Raw genomic sequence first — 25,210 nt, forward strand, 5'->3', positions numbered from 1 at the left:
ATATATATATATATATATATATATATATATATATATATATATATATATATATATATATATATATATATATATATATATATATATATATATATATATATATATATATATATATATATATATATATATATATATATATATATATATATATATATATATATATATATATATATATATATATATATATATATATATATATATGCCGTTTTCCTTGACATAATGAAAGCATTTGATTGTGTGGATTATGAACTTTTAGTAAAGAAGTTAGATAATTGTGGTATCCGTGGAAAATTTTTGGAACTTATTAGATCATTCCTGAGTGAACGTAAGCAGATGCTTCAAATCAAAATTGAGACTACTAGCCCGTAGAGAGTCAAGGCTGGCGTTCCTCAAGGGTCAGTTTTGGGACCTCTTTTATTTTTGATTTATATAAATGATATTTACCGGTGCATTGAAGATATAAATATTTCGGATAAAGGGGATCGCGGTAACAGAATTATAATTCCTAGTTTTGCTGACGATACACATTTTACAGTTGCTGCGAGGACAGAAAGAGAACTTCTACTAGTTCTGAAAAAGGGAATGGAACAAACAGAGAAATGGATGAGAGTTAATAAACTTAAATTAAACCATAAGAAAATTCAATTTGTGATTTACGGGAGAAGAGTAAATTACTATCCCTGGATAGAGAAACTAGAACTTGATGGGAATGCTATAGAACGTGTCAGATCAGTGAAGTTTCTTGGAGTGATAGTTGATGAGTGCTTGAATTTCAAAGACCATATTAATCAAATTGCAGCTAGAGTTTCCCGAAATTTGGGAATTATAAGGAAGCTAAAGCGTACTTTCCCTAGACCGGTTCTGAGAATGCTTTATTTCTTCCTTATTCATCTGTATTAGATTTATTGTATATTGGCTTGGTCTTCAACGTTTGTGGGTCATTTATCGCAGATTAGAGTATTACAGAATAAAGCTGTAAGAGTACTTACTGGAGATGATAAGCGTTCCTCGGTTAGAGCAAGGTATGCTGAACTACATATTGTTCCACTATTTGGATTGATTAAGTTTTATAATGCTCTTTTTATGTTTAAACATCAGAATAAAATGCTACCAATTTGCTTTCAAGATTTTTTCTGCCAGTTTCTAGTTTTCATTCTTATAATTTAAGACTTTCGAATGAATTCAGAGTACCTAAGCCTGTGACAACTAGGTCAATGTTTTGTATCCGCCATGTTAGCCCTCGTGCTTGGAATATTCTGCCAGAAGGGATAAAGAAGGTGACGGATGTTTCTGAATTTATAATTTTTTTAAAAGAACATTGTTATAGGGTATATGGGAGTGAGTGAGACAGTTATTCGGTATCTTTTGCCTTTATTTTGCTATTTTTTTTTTTTTTTTTTTTTTTGTGTGTTTGGTTGATGGATTGAGAAGGACAAGGATTAATATGTTGAATATTGAGAATTGATGAGATATTATTGAGTAGGGGTGGTATAGTCGCTTATTAGTTATTTTTATGTGATAGGTTTGTTTTGTTTTTTTTTTCCATTATTTTTTTTGTTATTTTTTTTTTTTATTTATTTTTTTTTTTTTTTTGGAGATTTTTTTAAGGCCTAGTTGGGGTAATAATCTCCTTTACAAGCTTAGCTTCTGGATTTTGTTATTTTTGGTTGATGAATAAACCCTTATTTATATATATATATATATATATATATATATATATATATATATATATATATATATACGTATATATATATACTTAGTCCCGCCATAAATATTAATACAAGGTACTTAACTGAAAAAATAAACTACTGGTTTCATTTGAACATTTTTGGCATATTTTGTTACTGATATAATGAACTACAAACTACAAACTACAAAAAAAAAAAAAAAAAAAAAAAAATCAGAATGGCCGCAATCACATCGAGTTGTTATGAATCATTGCCTGATGAATATTTCACTTGGAAATAATTGATTCACAATCAAATACTTGTTTTCAACCAGATATTTTACCAATTTTTATAAAAGAAATAAGACATTAAGTGTCTATTTAGGGGCTTAGAATTATATTTGCAAGTGAAAGAATCATTCATGCACTCAACTTTACATAAGCCTATATAGAGAAGAGACGAATTGTATTTTCTCCAAGCAGTATAGCCACAGATCGTGGTAACGAATTGTAAGTAAAGAGCAATTCGGCACAATAGTAACCGAAATTTTAAGACGGAATCTTGACCACAATAGATACATCAAAAGAACTGGCTTGATATGCCAATTCAAAACGTGTATAATTCATTACGTTTATTGTTACCAATCAAAATCCAAAAGCCCTAGAAAATTTGCAAGACTATAGAAAAAGCGGAGACGCCCCCAAAAGTCAAGTGATCTTAATGAAAATCATACCATCAGATTCAGCATATCAGAGAAACCTAATGAAGAGGTTTGCCAGAAGCAAGATCATGGATGCGTGTTTATTTGTTTGTATTTTTTTCCTAGGAGTTGTCGTATCGAACCAATGGTCTAAGAACATCGGAAGAGGACTCATTTGAGTGAAATCAAAAGTTTTAGTGCCCTTTAAATGACCAAAATTGTAGAGCAACTAGTCCCCCCCTCGGTCCCACGCCCTTTTTTACCCAAAAACATCCATCAAAATGTTGATAGCCATTTGATTCAGCATAGTCCAATAACTATGCCTTTGGGAATGAAATGACACTGAAAAAAGGGATGTAAGTTGAAGAAGAAAAAAGGCACAGCAGTTTCTAGCATTTATTACGTAAAAATATGACACTTTCGGCTAAAAATAATTTTTTTTTTCCAACCTTAATTAACTTGGAAAAATTCTTGAAGGCTTATCCCATCCTTCCTTGGAGGACAGAAATTACAAAAATTAAATTGCAACATTTTTAAACATCTGGCAATTATGAACAAGTACGAAGTTAATCCTACCACTACTAATGTTTACATATAGTACTATATCATGATTCTAGGTCTAAGGCAGTTATGGGTTTAAATTCTTAAAAGTAACACTTCATAACTTACAAAGAGTTCCAGCTACTAATCCGTAAATTCAAAATAGGAGAAAATCAACAGCTTGGGCCATCAAATGAGAGAAGACTAATCCGAGCAGCTAAAGCAGAGGGCATTGAGAAAATGTCTGAAGTAATAGAAATCGAAGATAAGATCATAAGAATTTTCGGCTACAAGACTTGCGATAACACGGATAAAAACGAATTGGAAGGGACAGTGGGAATCAGAACGAGTCAAAAATGAAAGGAAGAATAACGAAATATTAGGCTAGAAGACCAACACCGTCGCAATCTTCGACGCCAAGCTGTGGTTTAAAACCCAGTACAAACCTATAAAGATGCTGTAAACTACGCAAAAATCAAAGTGAAGAATAAAGAAATATGCGGTTAGAAGATATGCAAAAGCGAGAATCGCAAAGAGTAAAAAACAAAAGTGAAGAACAAAGAAATATGCGGTCAAAAGATAAGTGGCAGCGAGAATTACAAAGATTCAAAAACGAAAGTGAAGAACAAAGAAATGTGCGGTTAGAAGACCAGCGACAGCGAGAATAAAAACAAATCAAACAAAAGTGAAGAACAAAGAATTTTGCGGTTAGATTAACAACGCCGTCGCAATATTCGACGCCAAGCTGTGGCATTAAACCCAGAGCGAACCTGCAAAGATGCCGTAAATTATGCAAGTGTTAATTACAAGGCATTGGGACCCTTCAACGTTGTAGTTTTTCACCGTGAAGTCTTCCATTTTCCCCAGGAAAGAGTAGCAAATAAAGGTGATTTATTTAAAGATTGCTGCTTGCATGGTTGAACTGCATTGCCACCTCCAAAAAATGGTGTGTATGTGAGTTTATTTTCCTCGAAATAGGCTTTTTTTTCTTAAAAATGGCATATTAACATTTCTGGCCACAAAGACGATCTGAATAGGTCACAACTTTAAGGAAGAATTCGAATTTTTTCCCAGGCTGGTTGTATCAAACCTAACCTAACCTGATTCCATGACATCAAGAAGAAGCTCATATTATCTGCAGTTAGAAGACAAGCGACAACGAGAATCAATATATATACATACAAGGCTACCGCGTGCCAGGGCCCGGCGGCGAACAGTGTTTAAAGATTACATGATATGTATATATATCGTTTCCTAATTTCGACATAGTGGAAATTAAAGTATGGACATGGGTTTTGCGGGGGGGGGGGGGGGTTCCCGTTCTTTTTTTACGAAAAGAAAAAATAAAACACATACAGACTATCTGCTTATATCCTGGTCTTTTTCTTACCAGAATATAGGTCTTTTCTTCATATTTTAACAATGAGTATTTCCCAGGTAAATTATTTGTATTTTAACTTAAAATTTTTAATGTATTCCGTATTCTGAATAAAATGTATTCTGAATTAAAGGTTCAGAAATTTCAGAAACGTTTAAAACATTCGGGAAATATTCAATTATATTAAACATCATTTAATAGCGGAACGACTGGAAAAAGGAGAAGAAAAGGACCCATACCGCTAATGATATAATATACACCACTATAATTATTTTATGAAGTTCTGCGTATACATGATAAATACTTACGTCTGAAGTACGCCGTCCAAGTAGTAGATAGGTAGCAAAGACATCGTCATATTTCTGACTTTTCAACGAGTCTTCAATATCAGAGCGAGGATAGCCCATTCCAAGAAGAATTTCTGAAATAAAAAAAAAACATATTACAACAAAAACATTCAACAAAACACTACAAGCAAGAGCAATTAACTCTACAGCAATGTAAAATATTTTCATTTCAAGTGAAGGAGGAAAGCAGTCAAAAAGAAAGACAAATTCTGCATCATGCTGCTAAACCAAACAAACCAAAAGTATAAATATCAAATACCAGCAACTATTTCTAAATACTTAGCTATTTAAATATCCAACGAGGATTTGTAATTATGGGAAGACCTCTAAAAAAAATAGTTCATCAGGACAGATGGCACTATTTTTAAACCTTTAGATTGACTGGAGGAAGATAAAAAAAAAAAAAAAAAATAAGCCAGCTGCTGCTGTGCTGTCAGATTTTTGGTTTAAAACCCGAATTCCCAATACCACGTTCTTATAAAAAAAAAAGGACTATTGACGACAGAGCACAAAATCTATATCAATGCACGCAAAAAAGTGCAATAGAAAAAAAAAAACCATGAAAATGGGCAATTAAAATTTTCTATGGATGAAAATGCGCTCATATTTACACAGCATGTAGTATCGCATAAACAAATTCTTTATAAAATTTCTATAAAAAAAAAATTACATTCCAATCCCTAAGACCCAAAACCTAAGCTACAATTATGTTTAATATCCACTACCCTGTCAGAGGCGACGCTCTAACGTTGCCTGTAGTAAAAAGCCATATACCTTCAAAGTTTTTTTTCTTTTTTTTTTAAGCAACTTGATACGGAAGAGGTGACAATAGAAACTTCGGAAATGGCTTATTTGGCTGGAAGTTGAGAGTTCTAGTGCCCTTTCTAAAAGCCAAAAGTGACTGAAGGGACTTTAAAAGAATGATGAGGGGGGGGGGTGTTAGACTAAATGTAGACATTATGTGAATCCAGGTTTTCAGTAGGGCGTATCTACAATATCTCAAAAATTCTGAAGATATTCACTTAAAATATTCCATGTATTAAAAGCTAGAGTTGATCAGTTCAAACTTTCAGGAAATGTTGAAGTTTAAATTAAACTAAAAGACATTAAGTGCGTCCAGGCTGTTAAAATGGCGAATATGCAATATCTCAGGAACGTCGAAGAATATTCAGTTAAAATATTCCATGTATTAATGGTGATACTGAACAAAATCAATACACACTATGTGCATCCACGTACTCAAAAGGGCGTCTCTGCAAAATCTATCGAACGGTTAGCGGTATTAAGTTGAAATTTTTGGGGATTGTTGAGGGAAATATTAAACAAAAAATAAAGAAAATATGTGCACCGAGGCAGTAAAAACACAGTATGCGCAATAGCTCCAGAAACACGAAAGCGCATTTTTCAGGGAATGTTGAGAAGGATGTTTGTCTGAACCTATAGACAGTATGTACAATGACAATGTTATGATTAAACATTTAGAATCCTAACCACCAACAAAAAAATTTGAAATAAAAAGGAATAGAAATTCAAATGAATAATTACACAAACATAAAGACATAAATAATGCAATAAATTCTAAAACGAGTAAAAATTAAGAAAGATAATCAAGTTAAACTAAAAACAGACAGAAATTGTTTCAAACAACTTCCCCCCCCCCCGTCCCCTCTTCGGGGGGAGGGTGAAGACACTAGTACACCTCACCTCCCCTCAACACCTCTTAAACGTCACAGCGTCAGCTATGTTTTGTTAAAAATAATTACATTGTTTACCATTTTGCAATTATAACATTGAAAAATAAAAAATCCTGTGAAACAAAAACCTTTCATATTGAATTACTGAGATTTCCAGGGATTCGTGTCCCCATGTATATATTAAACATCCGTTTGTTTTCGTTAGATCTTTCCCTTCTCTTGATTATCTTTGTGATTTTATTGGATTCTTTATTTTCCGTCGATATTTTAACAAACAAACAAAAACACTCTTATCCGGGTGATCTAGACATTTAGAAGATTGGAACAATATTCTTTATAACATGAAGTGGCTACAAAGCATTGACTTATCTGGATCTTCCTCAAGCACGTATCTAAGATTACCTCAAGGGCCAGGGCCGTCAATCGCTCACATACGATTTAAAGCTGTGGAGTGCATGGGATTCAAATGATAAATGTCTCTTTCAAAGTGAAGAGGGGATTAAGACAGAAATCTTGCCTCCTACTTCCCAACCAAAGATTGGTTATAAGGACCCAAAAGACCTATTCAGTGTCCAACGGTTTGTTTTTCTATGGTTTATTTGACTGAAATACGGTTTAAGTAAAAGATGAAACTTCTTTCAGGAAGCAAGTAAGAGGAATATCATAGGATATATGGATCAGCAAGCTTCACAAGCACAATAAAAATGCCATCTGTAAGGTCCATTTACATCGAAGTATTACTAACATGAATGCATATTCAGTTTGTTGTTAGTGATCAGGTTTTAGTGCTAAACCATAAAAATAGTCATTACCATGATTTTTGGAAGAACAATTTGGTAGAATTAACTAAGTTCAGAACAACCTATTAATTTTGTTTGTTTTTAATATTTGGCAGGAATTAGCTCTAAATGTTTCACCACAACCTCTATAACGAGTGAGATAGAATTCTAAAGCTAAAATCGGTTCAATCTCGGAACTATCAAAATTTCACTGTTAATAGAATTCCTCGAAGAAGATGAAGAAGTTCATAAAGGAAAGTAGGTGATTATTCTCTTAAGGAAGAAAAGAATAAAAAACAAAGAGTGAAGCATAACCTATCCTTTTTTGATCGTTGAGATCTGAATCCGGTTCGACAAATGGCTTCAGTTCGTCATCCTCGAAACCCAAGTTCATCCATCTGTCCTTCATTATTGCCTGGAACATAATAATAGAACTTGAGTTTAATCATAGTTACCAAGAGCAACCAATGTTATTCATATACAATGCTTCAGAGTGTTCCAATTCACAACACGCGCTAATGACGAAAAAAGGGATATCTTGATCGTCAAGAGAAACCAAAAATAATTGACATTTATTTACAAACGAAAATTTCTCATTAAACAAGAAAATTATGGACGGGAACAAATAAATCTAAATCAGACGTATCCTTTATCCTTTTTTATATAGTTTTGCCCCAAAGAACATCATCTTTCAGGGCAATCCCATACTAATACTATGAAATACACACTCGTCGCAGCAATAAGCCACATGGAGGTAAAAACCGTGGCCCCTTTACTTAAAGCATCCTTTTTAGCCGCGTCTCCCAAAATACGGATAATCTTTGGCTATTCTTTGTAAATTCAATCCAGCCTATCTTTTACCACTTACTGTAAATTTAGTACTCTTATCCAACGATTGGCTTTACTAAATAGCTATTAAAAAGATAGCTTCAATAAACCATAAATTCATTTGAAAGCATTTCAATGAATGAAATGCATTGAATTCAAACGAATAAACAGTGAAATTTAGCATAAATACATATTAATAGTAAATATTCATCTCATTGCCAAATTTCTAATGCTACGGCGTCATATTTATGGTACTTTAAGTGGTACAGAATTTGGCTTGCATTCACGAACGTAGCACAAATGAAAAAAACAACAATAAAAAGATGATAATAAACAAATGTTTTCAGTAATTTTCAAATTAAATACAACAGGTTGAAATTTATTTCAAAGAAAAAGAAAATACAACATACATTCTTTTTTTTTGTGGAGTTGATGTCCCCTGAATGTTTAGTTTGTTTTATGGTGGTCTTCTCTGCGCTATGACTCCCAGGCCTCAGGTATGACTATCAATATTTATTGCTGAAACTTGTATAGTTCACTAAGGAGTAGCATTCATGATAAATTTTATTGCTTTCGCACCATTTTATTACAGTTCAATAATTATAAGCCTTATGACTGAATTAACCCATAAACGTCAATTTTGCTACCTAGCCTTAGAAATAAGCAGAGCTGATTGAACTGGGATTTATATAGTTTTAAATATAAGTTTAAAAGGGCTGTACATGGCTTAAGTTATGATATTTCAATATCTTGGATAAGAGCTATGAATAATATCGTAACAGCTATTATGATGTTGGTTCTACCTGACAATACACATAATTCTGTTTCGACGATAGGAATTCGCTTATAGTAATTTTATTTTATTTTTTTTATTATTATTATTTTTCTTTTTGAGTCTATTTAATATAATTAATTAATTTATTTATTTATTCTAATTTTTTCTATAGTTTCCATTTTATCTATATTTTCCTTTTTTCTCCTTCATATGTGAGTAGGTGATCATTTTAAATTTTCTTTTGTTTTTTATCTCTGAGTATGTAATTCATATGTCTTCCCTCTTTGTACAGGCCAATGAGCCTTTGAGGGATTAATAACATGTAATACTGTATGTGAATTTAATGAAGAATAAAACTTATCTTATCCTATCTTATTCTGCTGCAAATACAACAGAACATGGTTTTAACTGCTATAAGTTGAACGCGGTCACAATACAAAACAGTAGTCAGCTATAAACACAAACAGTCAAATCTTCTTTTTATTCGTAATATATCATTTCGTCAAACGGGAAAATATGGGTGGGATCTAGAGAATCCTTGGACAGGCAGAAATGTAACCATCTTAACAAAAAAAAACTTTTGAACAATTTCCCCGTTTCAAAAATAAAAAAAGAAAAGACGGGATGAAATAAGTTTTAACATTGACTGCTGCGTGAAGTGAGAAAAGAAAAATGTTACGCATACACTTAGAAAGTAAACGCCCATATTAAGAAACTGGAGACAATCTGCAGCAATTGGCGTAGTTTAAAGCAATAATATCATTTATTTCATGCCAAAAACAATTACCTTTGTCCAACTTCCCACTAATGTGACTGGAAACATGCGAAAAATTTTAGAGGTAAGTTTTCAGGACTATAAGCAGCATTGAACTGAAACACAAGACTTTCCACAAAACCACATCTCTTTAATATATTTTGCCAGGAAAAAAATGTTTCGTTAATGACAACGAAAAACTTTAATTTTTATTTACAAGTTCTCGTTTTATTTTCAGTTCTCGTTTGGCATCTGACCTGTAAACATCAGTTTTATTTTTAAGCCGGATTAAATTTAGATTTAATTACAGTGGACAGTTTTCGCAATAAGTGAATTAATTCACGTTTTGTGAAAAGAAAAAGGACTTATATTACGGTAGCAATCAACAGATCATCCTATTATTTGTGTGGCGTTCAAATTACTTTGGATTAGCTGATTAAGGATGCCAGAGTACGGTGGTGAATAACAAAGCAGGTTCCGCGGACCACCGGGCCAGCCGTCAATTGCTGATTGCCACTGCTGCCGTGGGCGTGCCCACTGAAAGATAAGTTGATTTTTTTTTCTCTTTTTTGGTTTTTCTCGAAGTAGCGAAGAAATGTCAAAATTTCAACAGTTCCAGCTTGCGTTAGCGAATTGCAAAAGATTCCCGCTGTGGCCCGTAAGAATTATCCAAGTTTCAAAGGATAAAAAAGGAATCTTCAACTACTTAGTTTTTGCGTATGGAGATCACACAGAGTCGCGCCTAACCGAGAATAGTCTCATCTCGTTTGAGGACAATTACCGCGAAGCATCTACAAAAACTGATAAAAATGTTGGAAGTGCGTTTAAAGAGGTTAACCAAAACCCGGACATTTATAAGACGGCTTCCAAAACTTTCGCATCGCTGAGAGCAGTTTCTTCTGGACCATCTACCGCGGATTTACTAGTTAAAATAGTCGCAACTGAGGAAGAAATCGCTAAGACAAAAGAATCATTGATGAGCGCGATTACTAAGCAAGTTCAAGATAAATGCGGAAACGACCAAACTCTGAAAACTTCTGTTGAGACTATCGTGAGTGAAATATACTCGTCAGTGTCGCGTGAGTTTAATCCGAAGCTAGAGCAATTGTTGGTATCAGTAAAGAATATCAAAGGACTGATTGAAAATTTAGAGAACCGTATTGCAAAATTAGAAGTGAAAATTGATGATTATGAGCAAGAAAAACAGCTTGGAACTCTAGTTTTTCATGGTATTAAGCAGCAGCCGGGTGTTGACTTGAAGTCGACCATTCTGAATATAGCCTCGCAAAAGCTAGGGCTTCCCGGTATCTCTGATTGTGATTTTGCTATGGTCTACAGGTCGAAATTGAATAATACAGGATCGGCAAACGATAAAGGTGCACCAGTGTTCGTGAGATTTTCTACCTGTGAGACGGCCCGTAGAGTGTTTGCGAGTAAATCAAAATTGGTTGGTTCAAAAATTTTTTTGTCTGAGTCTCTAACCAAGCGCCGTCGCGATATCCTGAGTGCCGCGAGAGACAAGTTTGGCGTGAAAAATGTATTGTCAGATCGTGGTCAGGTTCACGCAATGCTTCCGGGTGAGCAAGCTGCTCGTCGAATTAACTCGCTTTCAGATTGCGTTTAGTTTGTTGTTTATGAGTAGTTTGGTAGTGTTTATCTCGTCAAGATGTTATATATTACTCTTTATTTATATTTTTATTTTGTTGTTTATTTTTTTATTTCTTATGAGTATAAATATCGCCCCGTTTGAGCGCGGAAAAGGGATGAATTATAGGATTCTGTTTTGCGTAAGTTGATATGAGTAGTAGTTTAAGTGGAAGATTGAGTGATTTGCAAAATAATCCGTTTAATGTTGATGATTATTTGTTGACGGATATTGGAAATGATGGGTCGCAAATTAGTTTTCGTCCATCTCTTGATAGTAAATATCGTCAGTTATCAACTTTGGAGGAGTTAAGCCGGTCTGGATTTCATGCATGTACATGGAACTGTCATTTAACGTCTTCCCACCATGAGATTTTTGATTTTATTTCTCGATCTATTAATTTACATATAATGGCATTATTTGAAACCTTTTTGGGTCATGATACTGTTCATTCGTCCTTTAATTTTACAGGTTATGAACTGATTGCTCGAAGTAGAAGGTCAATGGGACGTGGAGGTCTGGCTTTCATTGTCCGACAGGATTTGAATTGGAAAATTAGAAAGGATTTGGACATTTGGAAGGAGGGTAAGATAGAAACCCTTAGTATAGAAATTCAGTTTGAAAATCGTGCTTGAATTTTTACCGTTGCATATAAGCCACCAAGTGCATCATTTGAAGAGTTTGCTGAAGGATTTGAATGTCTTGCTGCAAAGGTAAATAGATCTAGTCAAGAGTTTATGTGTATGGGAGACTTTAATTTTGATTTGTTAAATGTACGTGGACCAAATTTGGATTTTTTGAGACTGATGATGTCAAATGATTTATACCCGACCGTGAGCATTCCAACGAGAATCACGGATCATTCGGAAACGCTCATCGATAATGTGTTTGTGTCTTCAGCAATACTAAGTAAAGCTTACTGATCTGTTGTTATAAGCCCAGCCTCCGGCCATCTTCCGGTTGTATTGCATTTGAATTTTGAAGTGAAGAAACATAACAGAAAGAATAAAATACCAATGCGTGAACTGAAGCCAGTTAATCTGAAAAAATTTGAAGAACAAATTAGTGTTATTAACTGGGAAACAGTACTGAATGAAGATCATCCGTCGGAAGCATTTGAAAAGTTTAACCAAATAGTGTCGAATGTTTATGATAGGACGTGTCCGCTTAAAGAAACAAACCCCAGAAAGAATAAACCAAGAAAACCATGGTGTGATGATGAGCTGCTGAATCTGTTTAATATGAGAAATCAGGCGTGTGAGGAGCATCTAAATCATCCGCAGAATAATGAGCTCCATGTGATGTATAAAGACCTAAGGAATAGGGCAAATGCCCTAAGAAGGAAAAAAAGAAGGCATATTTTACAAATGTATTTGAAGAAAGTAAAGGTAACCCCAAAGCAACATGGCAAGTTGTGAATGATCTTCTAAAAGGTCCTATGAAGCCATCGGAGCCAAAAATTGTGCTAAATAATAGGACCTTGGAAGAAACTGAGGAAATCTGCAACGCATTTGGACAATATTTCTCTGAAATTGGCCGCAAGATTCAAGAAGAAGCACGGAGCTCCCATGTTTTCGAATCAAGCAGTTTTGTGGATGAGCGAGGAAGAGGTTTCGAAATGCATTTCCAGCCTTGTACTGAAGAAGAGGTACGCAAAATTGTTAGCACGATTAAGTCAAACAGTGCAGGAGTTGATGGAATGAGCCTTAGAACGCTCAAGTCGGTTCTGGTTTATTTGCTTCCTGTCCTCGTATACCTTATCAATATTTCTATGGAAAAGGGGATGTTTCCGAGTGCGCTTAAAATAGCTAAAGTTGTACCGTTGCACAAAGGTGGAGTCAAAACTGATATATCTAATTGGAGACCAATATCAATTCTCCCGATTTATTCAAAAGTTTATGAAAAGATTGTTCATCGCCGGCTTTACGAGTATCTGATGAAAATTGGTGTTTTACACGATGGTCAATTTGGCTTCTGGAAAGGACATTCGACGACGCAGGCAGTCCAGCATCTTCTGGAAAATATTAACTCAGTACTTGAGAATGGCGAGCAGTACATGGGCGTTTTTATTGATTTTAGAAAGGCTTTCGACACTGGTGATTTTAAGATTTTATTGGAAAGGCTATATTATTTAGGCCTAAAGGGTAGTGTTTTAAATTGGTTTGAATCGTATTTAAGTGAAAGGAAGCTACGAGTGACTTTGAGTAACAAATCTTCTCAGCCGTTTCCCATAAAGTGTGGTGTTCCACAGGGCTCAGTTCTTGGTCCTCTCCTGTACCTGATATTCGTAGACACAATGAGATTCTACATTCCCGGAGCTTCAGTTACTTCTTTTGCTGACGACACGGCTTTAGTGATTGCAGCAAAGTCGCTGCAAGAGCTCTTGTTCAAGGCTAATAAGGCGCTGGATGGCCTACATGAATTTGTTTGTGCTAGCCTACTTAGCGTCAATGCATCAAAAACTAATTTTATGATGTTTACGAGGACTGGTTCTGCTCCCACTCTCCCTGGTGTCATTATTTACAATGGCCTACCGCTATCACAAGTTGAAGAGAACCGATATCTGGGATTCATCCTAGATCGAAACTTGAATTGGAGAAAACACTGCGACATCATAGCATGCAAGCTGGCGCGAGGCCTTGGAGTTCTGAACCGTTTTCAAAATGTTTTACCTTTGAGAATTCTGCTTTTATTGTATTTTTCCATAATAGTGCCTTATATAAATTATGGTTGTTTGATTTGGGCGAGTAATTTTAGTTGCAATTTTAGAAGAGTTCAAGTTCTGCAGAATAAGGCTATAAGGTTGATTGGAAGGTATGATCGTGGTGTTGATAGCACTGAATCACTTTTTAGAAAGTTTAAAATTCTAAATGTTGGTGAAATAAGGGATTATCAAATTGGAGTTTTTGTATTTCAGTGTCTGAATGGTTTTGCACCGGATTTTTTTATGAATATTTTTAGGCCTAATTCGTTTTATCACAATTATTCGACTAGGAGTGTGGATAGTCTTGCATCTGAGCCACGGAACACAACTAGAGCGAGTCAAGTGGCCAGACACATGGGCCCGTCAGTTTGGAATTTGGTCCCAGACTCTGTTCGTCAAGCAGAGAGTGTGCCCCAAATTAAAACCCGTATTAAAAATAATTTCTTTTAAGGAATTTGGTATTTTTAAAGGTTCGAGATAAGGCTTTTTTTTTTTTTTGTAGATGTTTTATTTTTATTTATTTTTTTTTTATATTTTTTGCCATTATATATTTATCATTATTTTCTTTTATTATTATTTTTTTCCCCTTTTTTCATTTTAATTGGTTTGATTATTTGGCATGCATGATATCCAACCGGTCGCTTTTTCAATCATCATCTTGCTTTAGTGCGACTTTTTGTGACAATGAGTTGTTTTTTTTTGTTAATAAAAATGTATGAACCTGAAACCTGAACCTGAACCTGAACCTATTCTTACAAAAACATGAAAGAATGATTGAAACAAAAAAAAAGAATTGCTACTAAATTCAATGCGTATGCTAAACTCTTTTAGTCTCCAAGAAGATCAATCAAATACCATTAGCGCTTTCATTTCTGAACAGACCATTGGTTGAGTGACAAAATAGAAAACGGATGTATTAAAAACGGAAAATACAACTGGATTTTATATATTATCCATCTGAACAATTTCCCACGTGTTTTACTACAACAAAAAGCATCTGCCAAACGGAAAGAGCTACACTTATTTGACAAATAGGAGTCAAGCCAAATAACAAGACATGAAACACGGGCAACAAGAATGGCTTAAGACTCGCGCCAAAAGGTTTGCAATATTCTATATAAACATACAAATCGTAATTTAGAAACATGAACACAAGAATAATATACTCTTTAAGCCCAAAATATTGTATGGACCCTTTTGTTTATACATTTACCAACATTCGTATGCTTCAACATTTATATACATGAAGGAATAAATAGAATTAGTTACACAGAAATGAAGAGAACAGATAGGCATAAAATACAACTAAGAATAGACAACTTACTTCAACTATAAAGATATCCTTTACGCAAGCATATTAAAAACATTAGACAACACGTGCCAACGAAAGGCAACAGCTGTTTGTAGTTAATCAAAGCAACTCACCAAATCAAGTTGTATGTTTCAAAGCGGTCGATTGGTATTGTAAATTCAACTCTAAGTTTGTATTAGCCGTCTACGTCATCCAGTCTTCACACCATTAATTTCTCGTCGGAGACTTTTACTGTCGCTTATTTTCTGTCTTCTGTATTTTATTATTTTCAATATTTTGGTTTTTATTGGACTTGTATTTCTAAACCGTAACGCCGAGGACGGTTTAGAGTGGATAATTTGCTAAAACATCCGTCACGGCTTTATATATATATATATATATATATATATATATATATATATATATATATATATATATATATATATATATATATATATATATATATATATATATATATATATATATATATATATATATATATATATATATATATATATATATATATATATATATATATATATTGTAAAGCTCTCTTTCACCACTCTGTAAACCTCTCTTTAGTTCTTTATTTGTATGCCCTTTTATATTGGCAGATGTAATGGTTTACGTAAATTCCAAAGATAGACGATAAACATTGGTACATGGTCTTTATTGAATAACGTGAGAATACACATAGAAAAAATAAGGTAGCACAAGAACAACTAGCTACGACGAAGGCGAAAGATGGACTGCCTTTAGAAATGAACCAAGAATATAACTTTCCTGGAACGGAAGTTCCAGGCCTGAGAACGAGCCCTTTCCCACGACTAGCTTTAATCCCAAGAGCCCTTCCCCCTGGACCGCTATCGTTGACACATAAATGCCCAACTAACTAAGATATGAGATACCCGGAAAAGCTTCTCGAATTGATGTTAAATACTTTACAGATTCTCCCCCCTGTTTTTAGTTAAATTTCCCAAATTTGGCTTATCCCCTTCTCATTAAACCCCCAAACTTTAATTGAATTCAAAACATTCCCTTCCAAAATTATTCACTTCTCACCTACTAACATTCTACAGCATGAACTAGTAAACAATTACATAATACAAACACTACACAATACTTGCATAAATAAAAACGTACATAGTATAAACGAACCACACTAACAACAGTAGTCGGAAACTGGATATTTTAACACTTCACTTTTCTCTCTATAATTCAAAATAGACTTGTTCCCTATACCCCTGAATTTGATGAGGACAAGGAAGGTTGGGATTATGTATAAACTTTGAATTAGGGCAAAAGGAATGACCGGGAAAGGCTAATTAATCCTGAAAATACCAGCGACAAATAAATGAAATTGCAGAAACTCTAAAAATCATACCATGCTGCAATGACGTTAGTAGTAAGTATCTATTGAATTCTACGACTTTACGTTCCCTGGCAGCTTTCCAAGGCAGATTACCAGACTAGTTATTTGGCAGTGTATAATGTTTTGAGAGTTTGGTCGTAATAATATAATGTGGTCAAACGTTGGTACCATTCCAAACGAGCGGGGATTCCCCGCCTGTTCCTAAACATTGCAAAAAAGATAGCAGTATGAACGGGGGGATTCCCCGCACAAATTTGTTTCAACTCCAAGTTTTTTAACCAGACTGGTTATTAGGAAAGGTTTTTTAGGGAAAGCTGTCAATCACCCATGTGTTATCCACAGTTCCATTTTTGAAGTCTGTGGAAACCGTTTGACATGTTCGGTGAGATTATGTTCCTTAGCGTTTGATAGAAATTTCCAAAAAAAGGGGTAATTAGTGATTGGATAATTTTTTAGCGTGAAATCTCTGAATAAAATATTTTTGGAACATGTACTTGACGATGGATAAAATGGTTAAGGTGATTAGCAATTACGGGCAAGGATCCCCCCACTGGCTCCTGGCAGTAGGCTACACATATCAAATTGCTGTACTGTGGGTTAGGTAACATGATTAAACACGCTTTTACAATCGGAATTCATTGATTGACATTTGCATAAAAGGGGTAATAAGTGATTGGATATTTTTTTAACGTGAAGGGTCAATTTTGGAGGGAAAACCAAAAATACTCAGATTCTAAAATAAACGAGATCTGCCTCAAGGGGATGGCTCAGAGGCCCTTCGTTCCCCCATTTCTGAGGGCAGGGGAGGGGGGGTCAATTTTGGAGAGAAAACCAAAAATACTCAGAAACGAAATTAAACGGGATCGGCCTCACGGGCAAGGCTCAGAGGCCCTTCGGTGCCCCATTACTGAGGGCAGGGGAGGGGGGTCAATTTTGGAGTAAAAACCAAAAATACTCAGAATCGAAAATAAATGTGATCTGCCACAAGGGCATGGCTCAGAGGCCCTTAGTGCCCACATTTCTGAGGGCAGGGGTGGGGGGGACAATTTTGGTGGGAACACGAAAAATACTCAGAATCGAAAAAAAATGGGATATGCCTCAAGGGCAAGGCTCAGAGGCCCTTCGTTCCCCCATTTCTGAGGGCAGGAGAGGGGGGGGGGTCAATTTTGGAGGGGAAATCAAAAATGCTCAGAATCGAAAATAAATTGGATCTGCCTCAAGGGGAAGGCTAAGAGGCCCTTCGTTCCCCCATTTCTGAGGGTAGGGGGGGTCAATTTCGGAGGGAAAACCAAAAATACTCAGAATCAAAAATAAATGGGATCTGCCTCAAGGGGAAGACTCAGAAGCCCTTTGTTCCCACATTTCTGAGGGCAGGGGAGGGAGAGGAAGAGTCAATTTCAGAGGGAAAACCAAAAATACTCAGAATCGAAAATAAACGGGAGGCCCTTCGTTCCCCCTATCCGAGAAAAGGATGTTGATATAGAATTTAGTCACTCTGATACTTAGATTTTGTCAATTTTATCCGACATATCCGACAAAAGGATGTTGATAATGAATTTATTTATTCTGAAATTTAAATTTTTTCAATTTTATCCGATGTATCTGACAAAGGATGTTGATAAAAAAAATTTATTCACTCTGACACTTAGATTTTGTCATTTTTATCCGACATATCCGATAAAGAATGTTGTTAAAGCATTTATTTATATTAAAATTTAGATTTTGTCAATTTTATTTGATGTATCTGACAAAGGATGTTGATAATAAAAAAAAATTATTCACACTAGCACTTATGCACCAGCAGTAGAATACCATATATTTAAAATATAAGATTCTTTCCTTCTAAAGATGATTCGGGCAGAAATTAAACGTCCCCTAATTGAGTTCAAATACCGCTTCCAAGAGTCTAAATTCTTAGTCAGCAAAAAGAGAAATTGCATTTCTAGCTCCAGTCAAACAACGACGCTGGTCGTTCGAATTTCGCTAAGATAATTAGTAGCAAAAAAAACGCTACGTACGATATTTCTAAGAAAGTTTAAATGGCAAAAAACCCTGTGAATACTTGAATCATCAAAAATATTTAAAAAAGACTATTGGACGAAAGATTTACATCCTTGGCCCTCTTGGGCCAATGGCAGGCAGTCCCTACAGCGCAGGACGAAAGAACTGCGTTTGGGAGTGGGGTAAATGTGTTTTTTAATTTTAATATGAAGTGAGATCTAAAACGGTTCGTACCGCAAATAATCTCGGTCACCATTTATTATCATTGAAGTGACCCGTTGCTGTACAACTAAGCATGCAAGTTCAATAAATCTATTATCTTTCTTATCTCTGTTTATTCCATTTTATATGTCTGTATTTAGCCTATATAGCTAATTAGTTCGCCATATCGTGTGCCAAGAAAAACTTCTATTGCTACAAATGACGCGAGTCGGAAATTGGAAGAAAACTACGAACTAATTAGGCTATTAAAACTTTGTGCTTTAAATTTAATTATTGGAGATACAGACATATAAATAAAGTGATTAGGCCTATATCCGCTAGGCTACGATAGGAAACCCCTTATATCTCATAGGAGATAATAGCCTCCCCAAAATAGGTTAAGTAAAATAATAAATTTGTTTTAAGTTGATATAAACGCAAAAAAAAAAAATTGAAATATTGTATATTGTAATAGAAATGGCTTTGTCAAAGGAGGAAGGTAAATGGACTTCGCTTTTAGCGGCACTCAAATTAGGAAAACTTCGAGCAGCTTTGCTTGAACTTTGTCTATTAGAAATAAATGTGTATCCCCTCAAATATTTGGGTACAATAGAAAAAATGGAGAAAAGGCTCAATGAAGAATTGTAAAATGAGAAAAAAAAAAATTAAAAAAAAAATAGTATTCAGTTTTTAACAAGTAGAAGCAAGTGTATAATTAGTAATTTTTTTAGTGTTAGTAATAAATGCAATGTAGTAGTGCCGTATATTACTAAATAATAAAGTATTTGTACCGTTAATTGAAAGAATTAAATAAAAGATAATACTGAAAGAAAAACAAAATCTAGCTGGACCGATGAAACGTTGGTAGAAACAGAAGAATTTTAGGCATAATAGTGGGTCTGCAAATGGGGTCTGTTATATTCCACCCCTGTTTCTTTTCCTTTCAGATAAATGACCTATTTTCGTTTCTTTAATAACATTTGTGACCCTTTTGGAAGAATACAAGTAAGGTATTTTCTACAAACTGTGTAGTATTTTCCGTAACCCAGGCAGGGTAGGAATAGAGCTACAAGGTGCCGTCATTATTATATTGACAGGGAGGGTTATTACCTCCAAGGAGAGAGTAAAGATTTTCGAGCCGTAACCCAAGGCGGGTACATTTGGCCTTAGAAAGTGGCCATTTGACCACTCGATCGCGTTACCATACCCTGAGACAGGGTATACTATAAATAGGGTAGTACCAAACCCGATATTTGCAGAACCGTTGGGGTAAGAGCGGGAATCTCACTAACATTAGGGCTGACAAGGGGTTCTCCCATTCGAGTAAGTGGCATAGCAATCTTTTTGCGTCATTCGAGTAAGTGGCATAGCAATCTTTTTGCGTCATTCGAGTAAGTGGCATAGCAATCTTTTTGCGTCATTCGAGTAAGTGGCATAACAATCTTTTTGCGTCATTCGAGTAAGTGGCATAGCAATCTTTTGCGTCATTTTTTGCCTTTAAAATTAGTGACCCTGCACATACACCCCAATAAGTGGTGCCAGCGGTAGCTAGCACTACGAACATTGGCGGCAGCGGCATAAGCACACATGCTAGAAAGCTTAGCAAAAGTCGCTGAAGGAAGCAAAAAAAAAAGAAGAGTTATTACCCAGCTGTGACTGGAACTCTGCATGAGGCGAGAAATTCGGCGAAAGAAACCGTTAATCACAGAAAATGGAGGCATAGGGATAGGTCTTAAAAGGATCTCCTTTACCTACACAGATGACTTTCACGTGAATAATGGTGTTAGAAAAAATTCAAATTCTAAAGTAGCTCCGCAAAATGAGTGAACAAGAAAATTTGAATTTTGAACCATGGCTGTTTTAGAGCCATGTAGATGTAAAACAAGCCCGTGTTCATGCTTGTATACAAAGAATAATTAAAAATGCATGAATATATTTTTTTGGGTCGAGTGTCATTTGTATCGCTGGGGTCGACTCCCCTCGCACACGTTAGGTCCCCTAGTGGATAAATATCCGCGTTATTTGCGCTTATTAATTTTATGGGTTATTTGTAATGATTGAAAATATCAGACTTAACTTATTGCTTTTTTTATAAACAGATACCATTCAACACAATTAAGAAAGGGCGTCAAAAGTCTGCCCATTGTTCTTAAAAACTGCTTATTTGAAAATGTCAATTTTCTTTTTATGTTGTTCTATTTATTTAAGAGCGAGAGAGAATGAGCATATGTAGGTTTTATTTTTGTAGCTAGACATAAGACATACCTTAGTACTTCAGTTTAATTAAATCTACGTTCAATGTTTTGTTACAACAAGCATCCTTGATTGCTATACTTCGCGCACCTTAGACTAAATTAGTCTATGTTACTAAGGATTTGATTAAGTTTTAGATGTCTTATTTTTGTTAGGGTTATTTCTATGCCCTTTCAAAGGATAATAGAAAGGTTGGAACAGAAAATAACCAAAGGTAGGAAGCTCGTGGTCGACTGAGAACGACAAATGGTGTTGGACCACGTCTTGTGGGAAGCCTGGGTAGGAACTCAAGGCCCATGATTGTTTTTTGTATTTTTTTTTGTGTAAACGAACGTAGGAAGGGATATTTATCAGTCCTTCAAGTGTAATAAATTAGTATTTTTATGCCAATCAGGGCCAGTCAAAACAATACTTAAAGGTTGAATAGAAACTTCTGTGAGCTAGCTAAGTTTTCGTTTTTGGATCAGAATGCTTTGAAAGAGAAACAGAGAGTTTACTTTCTTATAGCTCCGAGAAAAAAAAAAGCGTTTTAATTTCATTATACTATATCTATGACGTATACAATAACAGAGAGATCACTGTTCTATAGTTCTGTGACAAATATGTCCTTAAATTTCATTTGTTTATATATTACATATCTTGTGCTCTAATTTCTGTGACATATTTTCGCAAGTCAGTCACGTTATATCTTACCTATACTGACTCAGGTCTCCCTCGGATTTTCTATGAAAAAATTCGACCCGTGCCCTAACAAAGATGGATATTATCCAAAAAAAGAAATTATTAGTGCAAAAGCGTCTAATTATACGAAATATTTCATCTTAGTGCAGATTATAATTATTTTAGGCCTACACATAAAAAATATGATACCAGAGTAATTACTTGCTGCAGGCTCGCTTATTCGTCTATTTCTTACTCAAGAAGTATAATGTTTCTTACTCGAGTAATATATGTACTAATAGCCAAACTATTGGTAACTATAACCAAACAACCTATTGGTACGTTTAAATGAAGAATTTCACGGCGGATATGAAATTATATCTCAAAAATAATATTTAAAATTTTAAAACCATTTAATCAGTTAAGATATATGATTTGAAACCCTGTGTATGTCCAATGGCGACTAAGTAAAACCCACACGGAATTCACTAGTATTGTGAAGGTGTTTTTCGCTAAACGGATTCTAATAAGGCTTTAATATAATATTTATTTATTTAGTGCCGAAGGATTTGCTCAAACAATAGCTTTCTAAAAAGATATTGATGTCAGTTCTTCATTATGCTTATATTCTTTGCCAAGCATTAACTGGAATCTACGGAGGCAAGCTTGGAAATCCTGCATCTAATGACCTCATTCGAAAGGCGAATATGAGGCACCAATGTTGACTTGCAATTACGGGAAAATCCTGAGACTAAGAACCTCTGCATTTCAGCCGTTAAACCCGAAGACACATGAAACCGTCCGAGTCTAGAAATAGGTAAGACATCAGAAAACGAGTGGGTCGAGAGGTCTCCACTCGTCCTTGTTATGTCTTGTTCCCCCATTGTAGTATCGTTTGCGTAAAACCGTGCGGTTATGACGCTGCAACATGCGTTTCTTAAACAGCACGGACTTGCGTGAACAATGCAGGCATGAAAAATATCGTAAAAATAGACCTCAAACTTAATAAAGTAGGGTAAATTATGTTTATCTAATATCGATATTTCCGTTCTCAAAACAAATTTGAAGACTTTTCTAATTTAAATTTTTATATTTTTGTTGAGAATACTAATATTAGTGTATTTATTTAATTCTGTCTCATAGCTAAAAAAAAAAAATTATAACCCAATTAATGCGTGAATTATTGTATGTGTATTTACTTCAAAGAACATGTGATTCTGCCGCGTTGTCTTTATTACAGGAAATTAAATGGACACTTTGGTCATTGAGCATTACAATGAGCTGCCCAGTACAGATACGACCCAGTAACATCTATTTTTATCATATCTCAACCAACGAAGAGTACTCACCATAACTCCAGGCAACTTTCTTCCCAACTTCGTCTACGAGAACAACAGTTACCTTTGATCGTCGTTCCTTCGACCATGAACCATATTACGTATCAGGTAACACTATATTTGAACCTCAGTATCAAATGCTTTAACGAACTATATAATCACATAAACGCTGAGAAACCCATCGGTCAGTACAAGATATAAATACGTAGATATTGCTGTTGATACTCACTATGGACCCCATAATAATTTGACATTATAGTTATGATATTTGAAGCTAAACTATATTAAACTATATTTAAAGTTAAACGACACTTAAAGACATTTGAAGATATTTGAAGACGAAATTAAAGACAATTTGAAGTTTAATCCTGAGAACTCCATCGATCAGCACACGATAGATGATATTCAAAGTTAAATGACACTTAAAGACATTTGAAGATATTTGAAGCAGAAATTAAAGACAATTTGAAGTTTAATTCTGAGAACCCCATCGAGCAGTACCAGATAAACGATGTTAGAAGTCAAATGATATTTGAAGATGTTTGAAGTTGAATTTAAAGACAATATATTAAGAGAATCACTATAGTATGACGACAACCCGTTTCAAAAGGCACAAATGAACAATTTTACTGGAGAATACATTCTCTATGTGCCTCAAAAATCCTAAAAATGATATGATGAGAAGAAAAACACTAACACCATTAGTGGGAAGAATCATTTCCCAGTTGACTATTAGAGCGATATTTAACGGTCATTTCACAATTGAATATTAGGGAAAACATACCGTGTAAGGACAACTAGACTCAAACTGTTCCATGAAGAAACCATAACGTATGTGCTTCGAAATTTTTGCCACGACAAAAGGAATGAAAGACAGTAATTTACAACATAAGGGTGTAGTACACTAAGGACACGAAAGGTGATGAATAGATGTGAAGCTACATGTGTTACTTCCTAATAACTTTGACAATTCAAAAATCCCAATAGTGAAAGTGTTTTAATGTCATCAGTGAATATGATGAGCCAAATATTGTATGTTATAAATCATTCATGTATGTACCACAAGTAGAATTAGGTGTAATATTATTATGTTATTCATTTAACGCTGTGTAGATAGTATGCTGTACTTCACATAGACAGCAAAATCAAAAAAAAAACGAATGTAAAAGTAGAATAGCCCCAACCTTATTGGAAATGTAAAAGTAATCAGTGTTAGATATAAAAAAAAAATCTTTAATATAGTAGCTAACCTAGAACCAAAAATAATCTTAGTCCGGTAGATGAATTTTAGATAGGGATGTAGAATAAAATAAGAAAAATAATTGAAAAATGTTAGGCAATCCTAATGAGCATTCACTAATGCGGGATGTCATTATTTGATGGGTAGTGTGCTGTGCACCAGCAGTATAATAAAAAGTATTTAAAAGACAAGATTCTTTCCTTATAAGCTCGATTAGGGTAGAGAGCAAATGTTCCTTCCTTGAGTTCAAATACTACTTCCAAGAGTCTAAATTCATAATCAGCAAAAAGAGAAATTGCATTTCTAGCTCCAGTCAAACAACGACGCTGGTCGTTCGAATTTCGCTAAGATAATTAGTAGCAAAAAAAACGCTACGTACGATATTTCTAAGAAAGTTTAAATGGCAAAAAAACCGTGTGAATGCTTGAATCATCAAAAACATTTAAAAAAGTTTATTGGACGAAAGATTTACATCCTTTGCCCTCTTGGGCCAATGGCAGGCAGTCCCTAAAGCGCAGGACGAAAGAACTACGTTTGGGAGTGGGGTAAATGTGTTTTTTAATTCTAATATGAAGTGAGATCTAAAACGGTTGGTACCGCAAATAATCTCGGTCACCATTTATTGTCATTGAAGTGACCCGTTGCTGTACAACTAAGCATGTGAGTTCAATAAATCTATTGTCTTTTTACATGTGTTTGTTTCTCTTGTATGTCTGCGTCTAGTCCGATAATGGGTAATTAGTTCGCAAGTCTCCATGGTAAATGCTGATCTCCAGATGGCTCAAGAAAGAAGAAGCCACATTGGTCTGTCTACATGTTCAATTTTCTCTCATTGCTTGAGAGCGGTGCTAGCCTAGCTAAAACAATCTCCAGCACTATAAGTGCCGCAATAGGAGAAATCTCTATCACAACAGTAGCGAATCTTCACATTACCACAATATAAATTCTTCAATGGTACACTTATATTTTATCAATTTTATTCGATGTATCTGGCAAAGGATATTGTTATAGCATTTATTCATTCTGAAATTTGGATTTTGTCAATTT

At 34.7% G+C, this 25,210-nt stretch overlaps 1 protein-coding gene across 6 annotated transcripts in view; it reads right to left on the minus strand.

Moving 5' to 3' along the window:
* Positions 1-25,210, minus strand: part of LOC148950469 (MAP/microtubule affinity-regulating kinase 3) — a 171,267-nt gene that overhangs the window by 52,578 nt on the left and 93,479 nt on the right. For all 6 annotated transcript variants that reach the window (XM_089092420.1, XM_089092422.1, XM_089092421.1 and 3 more), the window contains exons 9-10: positions 7,418-7,517; positions 4,591-4,703 (exon numbers count right to left, since the gene is read on the minus strand). In XM_089092420.1, coding sequence (XP_088948546.1) covers positions 4,591-4,703; positions 7,418-7,517 — 213 coding nt within the window. The remainder of the gene's footprint in view (positions 1-4,590; positions 4,704-7,417; positions 7,518-25,210) is intronic.

Source organism: Artemia sp. Qi Xiang Cuo, chromosome 7 (genome assembly GCF_049724085.1).
Source record: "Artemia sp. Qi Xiang Cuo chromosome 7, ASM4972408v1, whole genome shotgun sequence".
NCBI classification, from domain to species: domain Eukaryota; kingdom Metazoa; phylum Arthropoda; class Branchiopoda; order Anostraca; family Artemiidae; genus Artemia; species Artemia sp. Qi Xiang Cuo.